We start from the raw sequence: 14,276 nt of genomic DNA, 5'->3' as shown, positions 1-14,276 counted from the left end.
TTTCCTACCCCAGTCTCTCTTTTAAGATTAAAAATATTGGGGAGAGGGGACTGATTCTTTCCACTTCCTTGCCAGGGGAGCTCTTGGCAGTGCCCAGGGAGTACAGCTGTGCCTGGTGCCATCACAGGCTTCTCTGAACCTCTTTATCAGTGCCCTCCGGGAAGTCCTGTTGTGTGTTCCACGTGGACATTCCTTTCTCTTTTGTGCTGTTTTGGGCAGAGCCATTTAATGGTTGTTTGTGAATGGTCAGGAGCAAATCCTTGGTCTGCACATCGCACATTTCTTGATAATCATCAAGAAAGAAGCAGATGGTCACCTTCTGTGATTTTACAGTGTGTAAATAGGAACTGCAGACTGCCATCAAACATCAAAAATGTCATTTGGCTTCCTTGTCTTGCTTGGCTAGCAGAAGAAATCTTGCATTTGCATCATCTGGATAATCAAGGACAGGCAATGCACGGGAAAACTGACCAAAGTTTACAGTCTGTTTCTTGCAACCAAAGGAAGATACTTGGCACATTGTTCTGCCCCCACCCCCAGTGCATGTCCCAAAGGCAGACAGTGTGCCACTTTGAAAGTGGGGACTACATGAAAAGCAGCTTCAAAGTGGTATTGTCTTCTGTATACCCATTTTAGCTTCATTTCTTCCAAATGCCCACCCAACCCCTGGCATGACCAGCGTGTTCCCAGCAGTATCCTCAAATGCAGCGCCATTTGTGCTGCCCAGCACACAGTGTGGCCTTATGTTAGGCTGAGCAAGACCCATTGCCCCGTTATGGTAGCCGGATTCTGGAAATACTTTGTGTTGAGCTACATTCCATCCAGACATGTATTTATCACTCAGGTGAGTGCCCACTGCCCGAGCAACAACACACGTGGTTATGATGCTCTACATACAGCTGTGTTCTTCCTTTTGTTCTCAACCAAAAATCACATTCCATCCCATTGGAGCATCTTCTCTTCACCTTCTGTCTCTCCCTGAGAAGGAGCCTCATGGCCCACTTATTACCCTCCATGTAAGGCCTGTATATACATCCTTCTCCTTTCACCTTCCTGCCTGTCCTTGCTGATCAAGATCAGGATTGGTGCCTAGACTCTAGCTTCCACCTGCTCTCCCACTGGCTAAGTTTGCACCCCACTGTCCTTCTAGTTGCCCTGGGCTACGTTTTTAATACCCATTGATGGACTCTCCACCCTTTCTGTATCTACTCCTTAACTCTGGGCTCCTGGGAAATGTGTACACCCCTCTCAGTCAGAGGATTCTTTCCATGAATTCATCCCAACCAGACTTTAGATCTTTTATGGCTTATATCTAGATGTCCTCCCAAGGCCTCGTGCTCATAGGTGGGGCTTTTGGAAGGTGACTGGATCACGGGTATGTGATGTTCATCACTGGGTTGGTTCATTGATGAGTTTATAGCTGGGTGAGATGTTGGGAGGTGGGTCGGTATGGGTGTGGCCTGGAAGGGTATGTATCCTTCCTCCTTTTCCCTTGATCCCTTTCTGCTCTCTGCCTGCCATTCCATGAGCAAGCCTCCTGTGGCATTCTGCCCTGCCTTGAAGCCAGCCAACAATGGACTAAAACCTCCACAAAGTATAAGCCACAATAAACTCCTTTAAATTGTGGGTGTTGGATATTTTCTCCCAGTGATGAAAAAGTAACTAAGACAAGATATGTGCCTAGTTAATCAACCCTTGTCTTTGCAATATGTTTGGGCCCACCTTCTGGCCCTTGGGTCTATTCTTCCTTGGCCTAACTCATTCATCCTCCATCCACATCCTCCCAGAATCCTACTCCTCCTCATCCCTGTCTCATTTTTTTAACTCCTAGCCCACTAATGTGCTGAAATTTCAGATGGAATGTTATTTCAATCTATTGGCTTTTTATTTATTTTTGTTTCTAAAAACATGGCACTAAACCTTTATGAACTTAAAGTAGAACTATCAAAGAATGTGTCATCAGGGAAAATGGGAAACACAATTGTATTCACTTCAGAAGCATTTGGGAATTTTGAAATTCATTCTTTTGGCCTAGTAGGAAAAGGCTGAGTTTTACTCTGCCAAGTTTCACTGTGTTTGAAATCGTTGTTGTGTTTAAATAACCACAAAGTGCCAGGTCAGGTCAGCTTTGATTTCACTTCTTTCTCAAGATATCTTGTCCTAGTCAGTCGCTCCTTGTCTTCTCCCCTGTGATGTGCACATGTACACGCACACAAACACAAACACACACCATGTAATCAGCTTCCTGTTACTGGCATAGTTAGTGATCTCTTTTATTCCCCAGAGTAACTTGAAAGTTAGAGTACTACATACTATTTAATATTGGATATAATGATTTGCAGAGTTTGTGGCTTCCTAATTAAACATTCTGGGTGGCTTTTGGTTCAGAAAAACAGTGTCTATTGTTGAAGCTAATGCTTTTCTTCTTTAAAAATGCTAATAGAGCACAGCTTGTATTCTGTGCCCAGATTTGGCCTTTTTAATTCTGCACTGACTTTATGCTTCTCTGCTTTGGCCCGGTTTTTTAGCCAAAGGATATTTTCTGTGTGACAGGGCTGTGGAATTGGCCTGGTAACCCGAAAACAAAAGACTTGACAGTCTAGTTGGTGCCATGAGCTAGGACCCACCAGGCCTGTCCTGGCGCCTAGCCTGCCTCAGGGAGGGCCAGAGGTCACACTACACTGTTTCTCTGTGTTATCACCTCCCTGTTCACTTCCTCTTTTCCTCTCTCTTCTGAGCCACTATCTTCTTCCTCAAGCCAGGGTCAGAGTTTAGCTCTCTGCTGGGTTTGCCTGTGAGCTCTGTCTCCTGGGCAGGAGGTTCCCTGTACTTGGTTTTGCCAGGAGTGGTTCACACCAACTGTAGACTCAATGGACACAGTAAATTCTCAGTGGTTGATTGATGAGTATAGTGAGTTTTCTTCACCCTCCTTTCCTCGTTTTTATGTTTGGAGAGCTTTGGCATTGCTGAGAGCATTTGCAGTATAGCCCATTACCTTTTCTTGACTAAATTAAACAATAGCAGGCATTGAATTAGCTGTTACCAGGTACCAGATGTTGTGCAGAGCCCTTTATGTCTGTTGTCTTTCTCACTGCAGCCTTATGAGGTTGTCATCATCCCTGAGCTCCAGACAAGGAGACTGAGACGGGGCGATTTTAAGAGGTCACCCAGCAAATCCAACACATGAGCCCAGGTCTGTCTGACTAAAGCTCTTTTCCCAAATGTTTGTGCTGGCCTCTGCAAGTGACCAATCCAAACCCAGCCTCCAGTTGACTTCTTTTTACTGTCATGGAAGAACACCTCTGTTTCCAGGCTGACTGAGTGCAGAAGAGGACTTGGAATAAAGCCACCTGCAGTCTTATTTGAGCATTTGAAATGCCTCGGCCATAGGCCTAGTGCATAAATGTGTATCAACTATAGGAAACAACCAAATCAAGAGCCATTTCTATGTAAGACAGAGTTGAAGAGCAGATTTCCTGGCCACTAGGAACAGTGACTCCACTGACACAATTGTGGCTTAGACTGACATAAGCCATCCTGACTGTTTGCACTTAAAAGATAAGAGCATTCAGGCAGATAAGCCTGAAGTGTTTAAAGGTGATTTTATAGCTAACAACCCTAAGAGTAAAAACAAATAGTAGTTTGTTACACAGGTATATTGTCATTCTCTCTGTGTTTAGATACATCAATTCTCTATAAAGGAAGATAATCTCTTTGGCTGTTAGGGTGCTGGATAAATTGCTACCTGAGTTGACCCTTTATTCAGTTAATGTGTATATTGAACAGTTGCTATTTAACCAGCCTTAGGCAAGGTACTATGGAATAATATAAGTACAGTGTATGGCCTCCAACCTCAAAGGATTTACTCTCTATTTAAAGAAATTCATGTAACACCTTTAAGAACGAGTAGATCCATAGAGGAAGGGTGAATATGACAAAAAAGTATACAGTGCTTAAGAGTTCTGGCTCTGGGGATGTTCTCCTTCCATTCAGATCTCAGTTCTACCATTTACATGAATTCGCTGGCATCATTTTACCTTTCTGTGTTCACTTTCCTCATCTGTAACGGAACTCTTACTGTTACCTGTCTCCTTTATGTAAAACACTTGGCACAGCCTGACACTTAGCACACACCTGGTATCTGTTCAGCTGTTGTAGTAGCTGGTATTACCAAGAATTACACTGCTGCTTGTAACATTGACTCCAAGTATGTTGGTGAGATCAACAAGGGCAGGAATAATGGCAAAAGTTTTCATCAAAGAGGCAGCTTTAGCTAAGCAAGTGGAAGAAAAGATGGCATTTCAAGCAGGCTAACATAAAAGAAATAAGTACAATCATGCCAGGTGCAGAATATTTAAGTTATAGGAAAGCAAGCTAAACTAGACTATGTTTGGAGTAGGAAAAACCCAAAGTTGAATAGATATGTGGGCCTGTGGAAACCAAGTAGAGGATTTTGACTGATGCAGTCAGGACCCCACTGTATGGTTGTGGGGAGAGCAGGACATGAAGCTGCAATTTAAAGTGATTAATTAGAGAGACAGTGAGCTGAAGGTCAAGGACCACAGCAGGAGGACTTAACAGAGACAGTGGCCCAAATCAGGTTTTGGCAGTGAGCTTGAACAGGAAAGGACAACTCGGAGAAATGTGTCAGAGAAGGAAACAAGCTGCCTTAGTGATGGAATAGATCTGGAGAGTTCAGAGAGAGAGAAGTTCCAGCTGGCTTTAGTTTTTCTACATTGAGGCCTAACAGAATGGTGATATGACCCCCAGAAAAGGGATACTGGGGAAAAAGATTTAGTTTGCATCCTAGAATATCAAAGTAAGAATTACCTTTATAAGTCAGTTATTAGGGAATTTTCCACCAATAGTCCAGAAATCTCCTACATAGTAGTACATATAGTAAGCTGATTTGGTGAAAAAAAAAATGCAAATTTGTAGTTGCCATATTTGAGATTAAGGCAGAACACTCCAGAGGCTTTGTCCCTTGAGCATTTGGAAAAACTTCAGATGAGAGATGTTATCTGCATGGTGTGTTCAGCCCCCTGCGCACAGAGTATGGGCAGGGTTAGTCCAGTGGGCATGTTCACCAAAGGAGTAAATGCACAGAGATGATCTGGAACACAGAGCCTCCAAAACACTAGTAAATAGAGAGTAGGACAGTAAAGGAGAGATGATAGTGCAGACAAAAATGCATGGAAGAAAGGAAAAACATCAGGAAAGAATAAACCCAGAGGAAATAGTTGCCTCATTTCTCATGGAAACGTTTTACTCTTTTGTTCCTGAGATGATGGCTATCACTGAAGTGTGAGAAATATGCACAAATGTGATAAAAGCCACTAGTTAAACAGACACCAGAGAAGTGACGGTAGAAGCACAATCTATCCAATTACCACTTGCTTATAGATGCCCAGGGACCTTGAGACGTCACAATGTCGTTTCCAGGAGTCTTGAAAAGTCACAATATTTCTCACATCTGTCTCATCACAAGTCCTTCTCAAGGTAGTGATACACTGTCTTCTGTGTTTTAATGGCAGCAAGAGTGTCTTCAATTTTCTGCTTACGAGTTCCATTGGCTTCCTCTCACACTTAATATGGAAGCCAAACTCTTTGAGGCTTGAGGAATCCTCCCCCTGTCCTTTTTAGTGTCTTGGAAAACTAAGCTGCTAGCTTCATGAAAATCATAGGTTATGTTTGTCATTGTGAATCAAGTACAGTGCTAAGCACAATGTTGAGCAGTTGAGGAAAAACTCCAGAAGTGTTTATAGTAGTAGTGGGCTTTGTTGTTGTTTCGTTGTTGTTGTTGTTGTTGCTTGCTTGCGGACAGACTTTGATAACTGAACTCACAACCTTCTCCTTTCTCTCACTTGAAGCATGGAGGATTATTAATCCTATGTGTCAAATCAGACCAGGGCCCCAGGAAATTGAAACAGTTGGAGTCTAGTCACCAGCTTCCACTCCATTTTACTAGGAGAAGGATTTTGACTCCTCTTCCTATTATTACCCAGTGGCCTCTTGCCACCTTTCTTTCTGCTGATAAAATCACCCCACTCCATCCCATGCAATCCCATGAACTGTGCCCCATGCTGTTCTCAAAGCAAAGTCCAAGACTCCCTCTGCATCTCTCAGACAGACTCACTAAGACCCAAAGGGCATCTGAGCACAGTGCATTTGGCAGTAAAAATGCAGAATTTTCCAGGTGTATTTCAGCTTCATTAGTATGTGGCAGATGCTTTTCCATTGTGGTTGGCAGTTGTTAGACCCTAAAAAGGGCATCCAGATGGTGATAGACAGTGACTGGGGCTGTCCCCAAGGACAAGGAGAGGACTCACCAGAGAGCAGGAGACTGATAATAAGCCATGTAAGGAACCACGGTTGCTCCACCTGCAAAGGAAAGCTAAAGAAGCTAATCAGTTGTCCAACTACTCACTCATTCATTCTGCATCTGTTATCACAAGCATTCTGTGCACCAGGCGTTAAGGCTCAGTAGTGGAGACATGATGGTCTTCCAGAGAGGCATATTCCAGCCCTCAAGGATGGTATCTATCAAGAGACGCACACTTCAGACAACATATGATTCACTACACTTTAATAGTAACAACTGCAAAAGACAAGTTGCTCTGGCAGCACTGAGCTAGGTAAGTGACCTAGTCTTTTGAGCAGGAATAGTACCATGTGCAAGTAATACTTAGCTCGAGGGCAAAGAAAGGTCAGGAATTAGCCACAAGGGCAGGAGTTAGAGACTACTGACAGGGGATACTGCATGTCCTATAGACCTGAAGCAGGTAGCAGTTCATATTTACAAAACAGTCACAGGCAGCCAAAGGGAGGGGGAGGGTATGAAAAGGAGCAGAAGAGAAAATATCTTGGGTAGTAAGAGGCTGGAGAAGAAATAGGGACCAGGTTACACATAGATCCAACTGGACGGATATTACAGATATAACGGACAATGAGCAAGTAAGGACTGGAGTGAGGGTAACAGAGATGAGAACACATTCAGGCCAGGATTTATCTCAGTGGCACTGCACCTGCCTCGCAAGTACAAGGTCCTGAGTTCAATTCCTGGTACCAAACATCTGAATGAGGATGATGCTCAGTATTCTGATAGCAAAGTTAGAAAAAGAAGCCAAATTGTGGGGAAGATAAATTGTGGATGTTGTATGTGAGGGGCCTTTTGAGACAGCCCATTTGAGATTATGAGGAGGAAATTGGTTGAGTCAGGAGCTCACGAGAGAGATCCTGTCTGGTGGTGCAAACACCAATGTCGTTGGAGTCAAGATAGTCATTGAAGCCACAGTTTATGTTACACAGAGCTTATGGCCACTTATTTCACATTTCAAGAATTCAGAGAAAAAGAACGGATGTGTATGTAAGAAATTCTTTAAAACACAAATCCATGTACTCAACACATGCGATGATCCAGCCAGAGATGAACTGGCATCATATACCATTCCAAGGAGTTAAATAATAAAAATACAAAAACAATCTTACCTGGGGATTCTAGGACATGGTTCCCACTGACCGTACCATGTCATGATTTTAGCAATAATTTACCATGAAAGATTGATAGAATTTGCAAATGCTACCTACAAAACAATTCAATGGAAAGGGTACTTTTAAGTCCATGTGTATATGATTGGTTTAAGAGAATCTTAAGCTATTAAACTAATTCAGTAGGAAATTTAAAAATATAATGATAATAATTCCTTTTTTTTATAATTCCTATAAACACTGAACAAGTATACAAAATGTTAACACCAGTCTCAGGCTATCAGTGATGTTTTCCTGTAGTGCATTGGAAAGGAGAGAGATTTGTGTTGGCATCTGAATCCTGCTCCCTAAAAGAAGAATTTCAAAGTGTGAATCAGCTAGTTATATGCCAAAACCTAGTTAATTGTAGTATCATTTTCCTGCCATTTTCTCCATACTTCTTAGAAGATAACTTTGATCCTGGCTTTGTGTCTGCCATTATATCTGTGGACACTGTTCTCACAGACTAGGGTTTTTTTGTTGTTGTTTTTTGTTTTTGTTTTGTTGTTTTTTTGTACTGGGGATCAAATTTGGGTCCTTGTACTTGGGGAGGCAGGCAGCAGCACCACTGAGCTAAATCCCCAGCCCCGACTAGGGTTTTATACTGTTACTGGGCCCTGGTCTGTCTGCTCACCATTTGGAAGCCGATACTCCGGAGAAGAGCTGATAGGAAAGAAGTCAGTTTTATTCAAGGGCTGTACTCTGAGAAGCTGAGGGAAAGCTATTGCCTCAGGACCTTATCTTAGAGAATTGAGGATCACAAAGGATTTTTATAGGGAAAGAAAGAAGGAGCCACAGATAATAGGCAGGAAGGCCCTGTGGTGAGCAGGGTCTTCATCATTTAGGGCATATACCCCCTTTTCTAGCCAGCACATCACACTGGACCGCAGTCTCCTGGGCTAGTTTCTGTATTCTTTAGGCAAACATACTACTTTTCTGCAAGTTAAACCTCGCAGCAGTTTAGATACTTTGTGTTAGTAGGTGCACAAACCTAAAGAACCAAGGGGGGCTTTACACGTTCTGCTGTAACTCGAAGGTCACCAGATATTCTGCATTGTAGAAATCTTAAATAAAAGATTATCAGTTAATATCGTAATCATTGAGACATGGCTTCTCTTTGGAATTTAGAATGCCAGCCAAAGGGAGAGAAGAAGATAACCTTGCAAAAGACAATTTGCAAAGGAATGGCCACTGTTAAACAACCTGTGTGACGTTTAAAGACCCATAGCTGTGTACCCTTGGGGGGTAGGAAACCAAGACAAGGGGAAACAGAGGTAATAAAAAGAGTGGGAGAATGGACATCCATTAGTTCTTTTCAGTCAGAACCTCGGGTTAATTATTAATAGCAAATCATTGTTTGAATTTAACCATTTATTTCCTTTGAAAAGGAAAATATGAGTTACCTTTAAAGAAACTTACTTTTATCAAAAGTGCCCGCCATTTTAGGAGGAAAGAAGTAGGAAAAGTTGGACAAAGGCATTATTTTTTTGTTCCACCAAATACATTGTTGAAAATACATTGGTTGGTACAAAAATGTTGCTTTTCTTAGAAGTAAGAAGACTAATGGAAAATAAATTTATTTAAGTAGGCGCTTATTATGTCAGAGTACATATCTACAAATAGTTTCCTAACAAAGAAATTATTATCAATTATTAAATTATCAAGTGTTTATTACATTATATAGTCTTCATTTTAACTTTTTGGGGAAAATTTATATATTATTGTAGATTTTAAAATGAGAAGATAATAAAGCAGACTAGTGTAATGGCTGATCTCTTGGCTTTTTTTCTTTCTTTCTTTCTTTCTTTCTTTTCTTTTCTTTAACTTGAAATTATGAAATCTTCTCTCAGAAAAAAACAAAATAACTTTGTCCAAATTTTGTATCGTTTACTCTCAGGAATTCACATACCTTCACCAATGTTGCCTAAGTCAAAGAAAGAAAAAAGGCTTTTTGTATTTGTCATTTTGTTTTCAAGATTTGTCTACCCAGCAGAGAAAAATGTCTCGTGTTCTTCAGAGTTGATCAGAGATTTCCAAGCTGTTTGGCTTGAGAGATGGATTAAATAGGGATTAATTTAATATACATTTAATTCTCTGGGGTAAGAACTCCCGCTAAGAACCAAGACCTGTCATGTAGAGGTACAAGATCCTAACTGTACTATATCCCTAAAATGTACCAATAAACTCAATTAAAGCTGAAAAAAAAAAAAGAACTCCCGCTAAGGTCTGGTCCAGGGCAAAGTCTGCTCTCAACACTGAAGCAAATCTGTCACCTTAATCCCAGTGGCTCAGAGTCTGCGTGAATGGAATGTTCAAGGACAGGAAGTATAAGAAGAATGCTTTGAAAGAAACATTAAAACAAAACGAACGTTCAGAGAATACCAGGGCTTGCGTGCAGTCCTCAGCACCTAAGGGAAGATGTGAATAATTATGCTTGAAAAATACAGCTAATTAAAAATAACTGCATAAAAGCAGACGAAAACTATGAAACAACTTTTCTACTCCAATATAAGATTCTACATTATGAAATAGGATTTTTTTAAAATTTCATTTCACACTGGCGTAGAAGAGATGGAGAGGAAAATTGCATTGCCAGAAAATGCCAGAGTAAATGTGCTAAAGTTGTTATCGTGTACTGTATTTAAAACAAAGATCTAATTGCTGTAATTTATCATTTGACTGGTTATTAAAACCTTGCTAATTTAAAGGTTTTAATCATTTGCCACTTCTGTGCATAGTGACTTTTCATAGAAAATATGATGAAAATTTATGTTTCGTCAGCCTTTGTATGATTTTTAAAGAGCTCCTAAGCATAATTAACATGCTTTAAAGATATAATGCAGTTACGTAAGCAAAAAATTTTCCTTGTTTTTCTTTTAATCTGTTCGATGAAATATATGGGACTGTTTTATAATTGCTGAGCCTAATGTGTGAGAACACAAGCTACTGAGTTCGTTTTAATTCCCTTTGCACATTTAGCATCATGGAGAGATCCACCCTTCCTGTTGGTTTGGAAACAGGATTCTTTTAATAATTAGAGAAATTCAAAAGACATGATCTTACTGACTTCGGCATGAATTTGCTCCTCGGTTTTGAGAAGTACAGGGATTCATAAGATAGTCATCAAGGAAAGACCTCTCTTTACAAAAACAAACATTAAATTGGTCCCTCTCTGGCTGGTAGGAGAAAGGGGGAGGTAGGAAGGGATCACACACTGCAGAAGAAAAAGCTCCAGGAGCAGTGGTGGCCGTTCCTCTAGGGAGGAACGGTGAAGGGGCGAAAGTAGGAGGAGGGAAGCAGCCAGAACAGAATCTTTTCTGTGTGTGTGTGTGTGTGTGTGTGTGTGTGTGTGTGTGTGTGAGGCCTTGGGGTAATACAGCCATTTCAACATAGCTCACAGGCTGCATCGACTTGTCTCCACCCTGGTGTGATGGGTTTTATGTAACTCGTAAAACCAAAGTTCAGTGTTACATACCAGAGGAGTCATGAGATTAGCATGATGGTCTAATTCCTTGTGTTTTTATTAAAGTGTGGCATTACTTTAAAACAAAAGAAACAATATATAAATCAGTTTCCTAAATCACAAATCAGGAAACCTACTCCAGACCAAAACTGTAATACCATGTAGCCATAGATGCAAGTTCAAGAAGTCAGCCCCATGCCCCTTCATTGAGGTATTAAGGGACTTTGAAGCCCAATTATTTGATAGGAAAATTAAAATTAAACTGATTTGCTTAAGGTCCCAGAGCCAGGCTTAGACCGCACATCTTCTCAGTCCCAGACTGTTCCTTATTCACTTCTTTCATGTCCAGCTCTCTCATCATGCTCCCCTGAAGGAGACTCCCGTGTGCTCCTCCTCGAAGCCCTGCACCCGGTACAGAACGTCTGCCTGACAAATAACCAGGTCTCCTCTCTGCAGGTGCAAAGTTCCCCATTAAATGGACGGCCCCTGAAGCAGCTCTATACGGGAGGTTCACAATCAAGTCTGACGTATGGTCTTTTGGAATCTTACTCACAGAGCTGGTCACCAAAGGAAGAGTGCCATACCCAGGTAAGAGCAGGACCCGCAGAAATGTACCTGGGTTGTCTTTCAACAATCCGACTTCTATAGTTTGCCTTTCTAAGACCCAAGCTCAGCTTTCTGCCAAGCAGGAATTTGAAGAACATGAACAGTTATTTAGCCAGAGAAAAGCAGAGCTGGGCATGCCACCAGAGCATGCCAACAAGCAGCTACCGTGACCCACGTGCCAAGGTACATGCTTCAGTTTCAAGAGAATTTCTTCTGTCTCAGGAGCACTCATCTGTGGCTCCCAGAACAGAAATGGCACTGAACAGAGGTACTGCCTCTGCTAAAATGAAACTTGCAGGCATATCTGGAAAGGGCAGGAGAAAAGCCCCCACTGCTTTTTGATCACACTGTAGTACTGACCCAGGCAGTGAACCTGGCAGGAAACTATCAGGACCTGTTTTCTCTGCAGGCCCCAGCTCCAGATGGCTAGAGAGCCGAGCACAAGGCAGTTAGAGGCCATTTGCCGCCTGTTGCTGACAGTCAAAATACACTACAGAAAAGCAAGAGCAATATGAAGGAACCTCCTTAGGCCATAGAATTTTTCTGGATTATCAGATTTATGTTCTCCAGAGAGACCATGGGTTGAGGTTGTCCATGCTTAAATTCATTAATTTAGGCAGATGGAGACATAAAGGACATTTGTGCCATTTCACCTCCACGCTTTGGTGGTTATAACACAGAGACGATCTGCTTTTTGAAATGTTAAGGACATATTTTTTAGCTACTGCTGAGCAAAGAAAGAACATAGCTCTCCCTCATTCCCTGCTAAAAAGAGAGCTTTAAAAAAACCGCACAGTGATAGAAATGATAGTGGAGATTAATGAGGAATGTAGGTCTCTTGCAGATCCTGGGTTTGTAATCCTATCTTTGCAGTCAGAGGAGCCAGGGAGAGCCGATTAATTTGTAATCCCTTTGTTCATTCTGTGTGGTTGTTTCTGGTCACCTTCAGAGAACACAGGGAGGAGCACAGAAAGAGGACCTCTCCCTGGGTCGGGACAGCCTTGATTGAGCCGCATAGGAGAGCCAGGTTGGCACACAGATGAAACTGACAGAATCCCGTCTCCACAGGGCCAGCACCAGGCATTTGGAGATGTGGGAGGAAGTCAGTTTTATTAATGCCGCGGTGGCTACAGCTCCAGGCTTACACAAGTGGGCAGACTCTTTGAACAGCCAACCAGCACAGAAGAAAGGGCTGCCCTGGGGGGTGCTGGAACACAGCATGGGTGCTTTTGAATTGCTTCTGAGGGGGAGAATGTGCCACTCTCAGGATTTTGAAGATGGGAAGGAACCTCTTTCTTTTTATTATCTGCATTTTGAACTAATTTCTTCCTGGTTTCCCCAGGTTTAAAGTCACCTGGTGTGTTAAATGCAATGAGGGAAAAGGTTAATGTTATTTTGCATTTCTGTGAAACATTTCCTTCCAGTAACACAAAGCAGCTTTTTGTTTCTCGAGGTCACACAGAGAAGCTAAGACAAAGGGGTAGAGGTGTGGGCCTTGGAGAAGGAAGGCAGGTGTGTTTCCAAGGGAGAGGCTTTTGTCAGGTCGGGTCTTAGCGTAGAGAAAATAGCCTCATTTCCCAACTTAGATTAGGATTCATTCATTCAGCCTCTCTTCAGTCAGCTTGAACTGCGCCAGGTATTTGTTCTGCCTGGGAGATGGTACAGCTAAGACATTCTCAGTCTCGCAGGGCGCTGTTCTATGGGCTTGAGAGAAAACGAGTGAACAGACAAATGTAGCCCTTGCACTCTTGAAGCTTACAGCCAAGCAGCACATGTGTCAGCTCCAGGGAGAAATGCGCCTTTCTTGTGACTTTGTAGTAGAGGAAACGCCTAAAGGTGGATCACTTGAGTTTAACCACTGCATGCCCCGAACTCATTCTCCTAATGAGGCCGGGAGTCCCTGCTTCAGGTGCCTGTAGACAACATGAACCTTGAAGGGCTTCCACTGAGAATCCCAGGAAAGGCAAAGAAGTTTAAAGGCAGACCGAGCCCAGTGCATTGCACAGTTACATCCTATGAACAACTGCTGGTGTGCCCTGGGCGTGGGCGACTGCCCCTAGATGCAGAGTGGCGGTGGAGATGGAGCTTTGCGGAGAAGGCAAGTGAGCCAGACCTAGGAAGGCAAGTAGAGAGGAAATCCCAGGGCAGCCTGGCACCGGGGAGGCACCAGCTTCTAGAAGGACAGAGCCAGTTCCAGGAACCACAGAGGAGTCAGAGGGAGAAGGCAAATGAGATGAAGCTTAGAGATATACCTGGAAAGGTGAACAAGAACTGGTTTTTGTGTGTGTGTGTGTGTGTGTGTGTGTGTGTGTGTGGTTTTGGGGTTTTTGTTTTTGTTTTTTTGATTTTGGGGTTTTTTTTTAAGACAGGGTCTCACTATGTAGTTGAGACTAACTGGAACTCACTATGTAGTCTAGGCTGGCCTCAAACTCACAGCGATCCTACTGCCTCAGCCTCCTGAGTGCTGAGATTACAGGTATGCGCCACCAAGCCCAGCTAGAACTGTTTTTTCGTTTTTTGGGAATTTTTTTTAGGACCCTGGTGCACTGCCCCAGGGAATCATTGGGCCCCAACTGGTTGGCATTGGCCAAGAAATTGTGTCAGGGAAGATGAGTAACTGTTTCTGTTACGCTAGCTTCGGTTGCTTGCCCATGGCAAGCTGTCACCCGGCTGGGCAGTG

The 14,276-nt window shown here is 42.6% G+C and overlaps 1 protein-coding gene across 3 annotated transcripts in view; it reads left to right on the top strand.

Annotated features, from left to right (window-relative positions):
- The window catches only part of Fyn (FYN proto-oncogene, Src family tyrosine kinase), a 182,634-nt gene that overhangs the window by 159,989 nt on the left and 8,369 nt on the right, over positions 1-14,276 (top strand). For all 3 annotated transcript variants that reach the window (XM_010630841.2, XM_010630839.2, XM_010630840.3), the window contains one exon: positions 11,447-11,578. In XM_010630841.2, the coding sequence (XP_010629143.1) occupies positions 11,447-11,578 (132 nt within the window). The remainder of the gene's footprint in view (positions 1-11,446; positions 11,579-14,276) is intronic.

The sequence above is a fragment of the Fukomys damarensis genome, unplaced genomic scaffold, assembly GCF_012274545.1.
Source record: "Fukomys damarensis isolate Sample0158 unplaced genomic scaffold, DMR_v1.0_HiC HiC_scaffold_14, whole genome shotgun sequence".
In the NCBI taxonomy this organism is placed as follows: Eukaryota; Metazoa; Chordata; class Mammalia; order Rodentia; family Bathyergidae; genus Fukomys; species Fukomys damarensis.
This window is presented reverse-complemented; position numbering and strand designations above follow the sequence as displayed.